Here is an 8,947-nt window from a genome sequence, read left to right on the forward strand (position 1 = left end):
TTAATTAACTTTTACCTTGATATAATACAAATTGACTTGATTTCATAGTCAGTGTAGTTTGTTGTCTTAAAAACTGAAGGAATGTCATGGTCATTACAATATTGCGTTACAACATAGAACTGAACTGAAATTGGACATTTTATAATTCATCATTCTGAATTGCAGACTCCAACAGACCAGAGAGCTGCATTTTCAAGTACGTTGGAATAAAAACAAATTATTTCACATACATAAGAAATCAAATGTCACAACACTGTGTTATTTGGCCTGTTATTTTTATCAATTTAACTTTATAAGATTTTTTTACATCTTCGCAATGTGAGCTTTAACTTTCTTAGTTATTGATGTTAACAATTCTGCTTACTTTTGGTAATTCAAGGAAAGAAAATAGCAACAATCTAAGTAAACATGCTGAAAGCCCTTTATTATAGTATAGCTGAAAATGATATAATTGTTATTTAAATGACAAATGACAACTGTGTAAGAAATAGCACTTAGTCTACCACAATATAAAAATAAACAATGTCGCAAATATTTCCATTTGATTGTCATGATTACGAAAATATAGATAGCTCGTCTATTCCGAAATAGCACTGTCTCTGATACAATTATGTACCTTACATTATTCAATGAACAAACTTTTCATTTGAAGTAATACGTAATTTACACCATGAACGAAAGAGATTACTTTCTGGGATAAAACTTTTTAAATGACCCCTTGCAGTTCTTGTAAATGAATTTGAATTATGTTAAGAAAACTGGGGAAATTGTATGCAAAAGTCGTTGAAAAATTACTATCAATAAAGTACGCCAGATTTAGGTAAGTTATACATTTCTAAGCTATTTTTGTGGAGTTGCATTTGATTAATTTTGAACCGGATGAAAATTGAACTTACAAGAAAATTGAATGGTATTCATCCTTGACCATGTTTATATTGAGCAGCTTAGGTTAGTTCGTCCTCTAACTGAACAGCTTTGATCAGCTGTTTAGGTAACGGCAACAGTGCTGCCTTTTCAGGAATATTCTCTGTGAAGGTGTTTCTAATTGTAAATATTGATAGTCTAAATAAGCTCTGGACCAACCTGGCGCCCTGGCGGAAGTACTCTAACATAGCCTGGTTCGCTATTAGAGAATCCGGTGGACACATAGACCAGTCTGTCAGGTAATCAACACGTGTCAAATCATATCCGATTTCGACTAACAACATTGCGACTTCAAAAGCACCTATGTCAATAGCAAGATGAAAAACATCAGTTTGGTAATCAAGTTCTCCCCGTTTAACGCGTCCTTTTCTGTACAAGTCACTTTTCCAGTTTAATAAAACCTTTATCGTTTTCAGATCTCTTTTTCTTGTAGCAATTTGAAGAGGTGTCACACCACAATAAACTGAAGTAAAAAAGAAACTTGATCAAGATATACATAGCATGTTGTATTTCATCGTCGACACACTTTAAATACAGCATTTAGCCGTGTCCCTTAGTAAAACACAGTGGTCAGCTTCAAATAAATTCATAAGAAATGAATACACGCCGAATTATGTTTATATATCATGTAATTTTCCAAGTGTAACGTAACTCAGTCCTTTCCTCCCCCACCTCCTCCTCCTCTCCCACCTCCTCCTTATCTGACTCCTCAGTATCATCCGCAGCAACAGCAGTAACAAAACAAACATTTATATTAAAACTTACAGTCGACATTTTGGTCTGCGCCGTTATACAGCAAATAGTGCACTAGGTTTGTACACTGGTACATAGTTGCCATGCACAAGGCATTACTGTGCTCATATTTACTGATGTTTAGGTTCGCTCCAGCCTGAAAACGTTAGAAAACTTCAGTCATATATCCTTTATTCATATCACTTAAGACAATGGCACGAGTACATGATAGGTGGATCGCTTTCGAGTTTGAATTTTTAGCTCACGTGTATATAACCACCAGGTTACACATTATATAGTATTCAATGTAAGCTGAAATTTATATGCTGCTTATGATCAAGTATAACTTCATTTTATAAACACTAAATACGGTATTGATCACAATTCAGTTATTTAAATTATGTACAATTAATGTTCCTTCTCGTCTTCGTCTCATTGAACTTAGTTAATGATTTTAATGAATTTTTAGCTTTTAGCTATAAAACTATGTAATTCATGACAGACAAAATTTTATTAATTGTTGGGTGTGTTAGCGGATCTTCGTGGGATATGTCGGATCAGTATGATAAATGAGAGAGGCATCAGTCTAGTCCCAATATTCATCATATTGATCCCACATGTTTCCGTAGGAGTTACTAACAAATAAAATATGTAAGAAGATCCATTGGAAGGACAGAATGCAACCAAGCGAGAGTACAAAAGACTCTTTTCATGTTCTTCACAGGTAATGGAACATGTAAAACCCTTCACCAGCTTAAGCCGACTTCCAAAATGGACTTAAATATTGATATTATATGTAAGAAGATCCTTCACAATTATACAGTTAAGCAAAAAAGCATTGTTAACATTCTCGATTTGACTGAGTATGTTTGTGAGAGTATTGGAGATTTTTACGGCCTCCAAACGGCAGAAGCTAATAGCTAACAAATGAGTTGTTGTATCGACAATTTACTTTTAGCCTAACCCATAATCACCGGCCGTATTGAAATTCTACTGAGTCTTCTGACACTCCAAAGAAATATAGGGGTTCAGTACGTGATTATCTTTTTACCAGTGAGTATGCTAGAATATTGTTCATTATAAAACAAAATACACTATTTGGACATAATGGACATAATAATATTACAACAAACCTGTATCAACATGATGATAATAATCATGACGTCATCATCTACGTCAGAAGAATCACCCCGCTTCCTATGATACCACAGAATGTTGGTAACAGGACACCGTCCACAGCTGTCTATTGTGTTCACTCGAGCACCGGCTGCTATCAGCATCTGCACCACCTCTACATTTCCGGTTATCATTGCTCTCTGCAAAATTAATCACCCATTGTAAGACAATCCCTTCCTAAGGGACTATAGAATGTTGTTGCCATGTGCTCGTTGTGTTCGGTTTTGGTCTAATGTTCACTGTTGTCATTGCCGCTACCAATGTTCAAATACCTCATTTAGTCAAATTCTACATGTGTACATCCGCCAACCTCTTTATATACATGACAATTTAAGTGCGATTAAAGATGTTTTCCTAGTGAGCGGGGTCTATTTGGGAAAAGTCAGATTATTTCGATGGACTAGCAAATTGTTCTTTTCCATTCATTTCACACTTACATGCCTAATTTAATAATGGTTTCAAGTCCTACAATTTCCGATACCATAAATAATTTGCATTTTGGTTCATGCTTACACGTAAACAAGGCTTTTACAAAGCCCCGTATTACATTATAGGACTTAATACTGCTAATAAAAAACGCGGCAGTTAAATGTTTGTACCTGAAGCGCAGTTCTCCCCTCCATGAAGTCTTTACAGTTTGGGTCAGCGCCTGCTTCCAGTAGAAGTCGGACTATTTCGACAAGGTCACTTGCTGACACCTCTTTATCGCCACATACAGAATTTAAGGGTGTAATACCTTTCTCGTCTACGTTATTTACCTCCGCACCGTATCTCAACAGAAGCTAGCAATATATGCGATATAATTAACGACATAATAATGATGATAATAATAATAATAATAATAATAATAATAATAATAATCATCATCATCATAATAAAATATTTGTACAAATATAATCAGATTGATCAACATGTTTAAGTTCATAACTGGTCCCGCAAACAAAAGTAAATATTGGAAGAAACTTAAACGTCCCGCGTGGTATTGGAGTAGAATACAATTTGTTTTCATCTCTATGAATTTATTTTAGAATATATATTTGCCTTTACTGAATTGTACACCTTGCATATAAAACCAAGTAATTATAATTAAATTCTGTTTCTTTCACAAATCTGTTTTTTCTTAATCTGGAAATATCTCAGAAAAAGCCTGGAGGACATGAAAACAGCTACCCGACGAAATATACACTGACCCTAGCTGATCCCAGTATTCCGCAGAAAATAGCTTCTCTGAGATTTTTGTATTAAAATACTTTAAGGAAAGAAAATAAGACAATTTCCAAACTCCAAAGTAATTCTCATATTTTTACCTTGTATCTTTGTTTTTCAAAGAAATAAGACAGAAACGGATGGGCGAAAATAAAAGAGTATAAACAAAATGTCAAAAGAGACGTATATGACCATGCTAGCGGAGTAGTCGCTCAAGTTGTGGACGTCTGTTGTAATGATTTGCTAGAACGTATTGGCAATACACAAAGTAAGTCGTTTTACTGTCCATTGACAGCAGAACATATTGTTATAAACTGACTAACGCTGACAATCTTTTGTTGTTCAACAGACTGTCCTGGTATTTTCAATATTGTAAGTTGTTAGCGCAAAGAAATTTTATGCAAAATGATTCGAGCGCATTATTTGCAGAAAAAATATCAAACCCAGCATTGGGACCTAATGAGTTATGTCGAGTACAATAGCAGGATTTAGTGAATCAAAACATTTAACTGAAGCTTGGAGACGATACAAATACACTTCTTATCTAGTATTAGCAGCGAAGATATGCCAACAATTTCAGATGAGATGAAATCTGATCAAACTCAGGGAGTATCTATATAATTAATTAGTTTTGACGATTTGGTTACCTCTACACCCTCGATTGCCGCATTTTTCACGGCAATATGTAACGCTGTCCTGCCGTACATATCCCCGATATCAATAACATCTCGATCATGGTTGAGCAGAATTTCCGCTATCTCGTACCACTGCGTGATCATACAGTACATCAACGGAGTCTGGTACCAGGCATCACGTGCTGCTAGGTTCGCCCCTTCCTCTAAAAGCACCTGTAAAGACATGGACTGAAAACATATACAAAATGCCAAGTGACCACATTTAGAAATATTAAATGAAACCCTTTGACAAACACCAGATCTATGTATTTAGTCAGGAAGCCCGGCTGTTACCCAGAATTCTGTGAGTGTTTCTGTCTTAGTCAACGTTATTGCTTAGCCTACTAATGCTCGAGGTACATCTGAATTCATTATTAAAAAAATGTGTATATAAACTTTCTTTGGTTCCCAAAACAAACAAGAGGCTTCAGACTATCAAATAAAATTACGGATGATTGAGACAGTAGATAAGAATTACTGACTGATTTCCATTTGATTACCATGTGGTATAGATTCTTTTAAAGCTCGACCCTCCAAAATATATATTTTTAGAAATTCAACACTTTAAATACAAGAAATATATGCAATAACCAAGAATTTCTAACCCTGGAAAAGTGCTTACATTTTCAAGTTTCAAATACGATTTCTCTTGAGCCAAGAAATAACTACCTTGGAAAAACAAAACATTGGCTATAATTCAGTTCTGTCTTGGTTAAATGTTAGAAAGTAATATCGTCTGAAATATGCAGACTCGAACGTTTTGCAATTCGAAGGTTTTGTGCACGTTTGCAAATAGTTGTGTTATATAATCGTTCAAAAGGCACCCGTTGTGTGTAGTAGGAAACCTTTATGACGGACACGCTCCTCAAAAGCTTGTAAACAGTGTACATTTACGTGTAGAGAGCAACAAAAGTTATACCAGATTCAAGAAATATCTAGGCATAAACTTTACGTACTCATACACGAAGTGGAACATTTTTTATTGTTGTTTGGTTTTTACGTCACACGGACACAATTATAGGTTATATGGCAACATTCCAGTCTTTCATGGTGGAGGAAGACCCCAGGTGCCTCTCAGAGCATTATTTCATCACGAGCGGATACGTAGGTAGAACTACCGACCTTCCGTAAGCCAGCTGGACGTCTGCCTCATACGAAGAATTTAACACCACGAGCGAGGCTCGAACCAACATCGGTGAGGAGCAACTAAGATCTAGCAGATTTAGGAAATATGCAGGTATAAAGTACAAGTACTCTATTCGAATTAATATCTCAACCGACCTGCCAATCACTCACAACAGTAACTTAGACACTTCTAAATACATGCCCGAAGAAATCTACCTTTTCGCCTTGTCATTCTTTTATGATAATATCAAAAATAAAGGAAATATGAAACTTTTGTAATTATTTCTTATCCTTTCTTCTGTTGTAAGTGAAAAGTGGCAGTAAACATTTGACAGATATGTTTCTTAAACTCTGTTATCTAGTTGAAATCTTAATTATCGGCTTCATCTGCTGTCAATGGAAGATATTCATATGTGTGTTTCTTCATTTGTCATTCTTATTAAATCTAAACTGTGGAATATTCTTTTACGTTTTACAGTCAGATTTTATAATTCAGTCAAATAAATTTGTAAACTTTTATTAGCATCCTATATAAGCATTTTATCTAAGGAAATAGTTCGTATAATCTAAATCGAAGATAAAAAATTTCATACGTACTTTAACACAGTCAATTCTTCCTTTCTCGCAACACATGTGGAGGATAGACTTGGTGGAAATCAAGCTCAGATCCTGATAAAGTGTGTTCACATCTCCGCCAGAATTCAATAGTTGTCGAAGTCCTGACGGATCGTTCATCTGAACAGCATTATAAATATCGGCATCCATGGTTCTTTTGCTGGAAAAGAAATATACACAATTCTTTTGCTGGAAAAATGGAATATGATAAACAAAAGTCGTAATGCATTCGTTTAATATATATTAATTTTCTGTTAAATCCTATTTTCGGTAATTCCTTTCTCATATATTTGTGTTATAAGATTGAATATTTGATTAACATAGTAGAAAGTATTTTTGAATTCATTGTTTTGATTACCTCCCTTTATGACTTTGCCTGTATAGATTCACGTGCTTTTAATTATCCATATTCTGTAGTTGGACAGCTGTCTTGTCTGTTTTTAACATCATATTAAATCATATTAAAAGCCTTCTGGACCTTTAACCTTTGGAGGAAACGTTAATTCCCGGCCTCGTTTTAAAAAGTATAACACTGAAATATCAAATAAGTAACAAAAACAAACACACACACATCAGACCTACTTCTAATTTAACTATACGACGAGTACACAACATGAGCAGGTACACTGTCATGTACTAAATACTGCTTTCATTTGTTGTGTTTTTATGTTCTAATTTACGTCTTTACAAGAAGGCATGTGATGTTGTATAATTTCTTGTTTTTCTTTTCTTCTTGAATGTTCTGATTAATTGTAACGTACATGTTAGTTCAGGTTGTTATAGCAACACATGTTACGATATAAAACAATAACTATACATACCTAGGAACAAAGAATCATTTGGAATTTCTCGAATATCCACACATTTGAAAACAAACAAAACTGTACGAAAATCCTCTGGCACATATAAGTACACGTTCTTTGTTTATCTGCGTCTCATAGTCTTACGGGAGAGTGTGTTCCAGTACCTGTACACATTGCCAAGATATGTTCCTAATCATAACCAGGTAATGCTTACAAATATTCCGTGGGAATATACCTGTTAGCGCGCCGAGACACTACAGAGAGCGCTTCACACTGCAACGACAACTATTAATGCATCCTGGAATGTATTTATGATGTTGTGACAGAATTTTTGAATACAAGCTTTAATGAGACAATATTTGCCTAAAAGTGCACTGGTGATAACACATATCGTTACGTACATGTAGTTACAATAAATATTCCAAAAGTTCACGTCCCAGACAGCTACTTAGTGTTATTTCAATGTCATGAACAATTTAGTTATAAGTTTTAGGCAATGTGGATCGCCGAGGTAGCTGAAACCATTCAAAATGACGCTGTAAAACAGTTAATAACTGGTAGTCATTAGGTAGACGACTCGAAACACAAGGGATGATAAGAAGTACTATATCTATATCCCCGCTTGCTGATCAGTTTGAATCTAATCAAATGCCTACTACGAATATGCGTATTACATACTTGATATAACAACTGATAGGAGAGTTCTTTTAGGAGAGTTCTTTTTCTAAATGAGTTAGTGTAGCAACTGCACAGGAAGGCGTCAAATGGCAATAAGCTTCAATAAAACAGTAGTAGAAAGGCAACTTCAAGTTCGTACTTTAATGTTCTAGAATAGACAGATCGTGTTATAACATTTAAAGTATTGCCATACTATATTCGAAATACTTCAGTTACCCCCGTCATACTGTATAAATTATGATAGTTATGACGAAACAGTGTCTTAATAATTCTAAATGATAGTCTTAAAAACTGGTATTAGGCACCTATACAATACAATAATACAATACAGTAATGGTTTGTTTATAATATAAGGCCTGCGACATCAAATAATGTACAAGGTAAATTTTAATATTTCAAAATCATGCAAAAATTGGAAATTTTAAAGAACCAAAGTGTAAAATATAAAGCAAAAACGGACCGCTAATAAGACCAATTCACTACTGAGACCACCATTTTGCCTGGTCTTATTAGCGGAACTTTACTGTAGAAAAGACTTTAAAAGTGGAATCAATTTCGATTATAGGAAAATCTTTTAAACTGAAATGATTGATAAATCGTACTCTTATTAATGTTTAAGTATTACGAGAGTAACTTTTCCAAAATGTATTTATTTGTACGTTACAAAGTATCAAACAATATGATTATCCAAAATATTGTTTTAGACAACTGTACTTGCGTATTGCATATGTATCTATCGCCCATTTTAAACTAAAAAGAAATCAGTCAAATTTATTCAGTTACATTTTTTCCGGACAAACGTAAATCATTTCAAGATAGAATCTAATTGTTTTAACATTGATTAAATCCGAACAGGTATTGGACGTGTTATAAACTCCAGGGTAGCTAAGGTGACTGGAACAAAGTTAATGAAATGCTAATTAGTAAACCAGAGACAGTCGACAGAAAATGTGAGGTGAGATGAACAGAAGTTGAAACAATAACATGTACAATCTCTTTAAGTGTAAAAGTGTT

At 34.4% G+C, this 8,947-nt stretch overlaps 1 protein-coding gene across 3 annotated transcripts; it reads right to left on the bottom strand.

The window, feature by feature from the left end:
• Positions 1 to 403: 403 nt before the first annotated feature.
• Positions 404 to 7,445, bottom strand: LOC123554282 (ankyrin repeat and SOCS box protein 13-like). 3 transcript variants are annotated; one of them, XM_045344316.2, is made up of 7 exons: positions 7,274 to 7,445; positions 6,435 to 6,606; positions 4,686 to 4,886; positions 3,432 to 3,614; positions 2,790 to 2,972; positions 1,690 to 1,813; positions 404 to 1,387 (listed from the first exon to the last, which is right to left on the bottom strand). In XM_045344316.2, the coding sequence occupies exons 2-7, from the start codon at positions 6,600 to 6,602 to the stop codon at positions 945 to 947; spliced, it is 1,302 nt and encodes a 433-aa protein (XP_045200251.2). In that variant the 5' UTR covers positions 6,603 to 6,606; positions 7,274 to 7,445; the 3' UTR covers positions 404 to 944. The 3 variants fall into 3 exon arrangements, with proteins under 3 accessions (XP_045200251.2, XP_053404255.1, XP_053404256.1); XM_053548280.1 differs by having other exon boundaries at positions 6,435 to 6,612; positions 7,274 to 7,443; XM_053548281.1 differs by lacking the exon at positions 7,274 to 7,445 and adding an exon at positions 6,811 to 6,980 and having other exon boundaries at positions 6,435 to 6,612.
• Positions 7,446 to 8,947: the final 1,502 nt, after the last annotated feature.

The sequence above is a fragment of the Mercenaria mercenaria genome, chromosome 7 (assembly GCF_021730395.1).
Source record: "Mercenaria mercenaria strain notata chromosome 7, MADL_Memer_1, whole genome shotgun sequence".
Taxonomy (NCBI): Eukaryota; Metazoa; Mollusca; class Bivalvia; order Venerida; family Veneridae; genus Mercenaria; species Mercenaria mercenaria.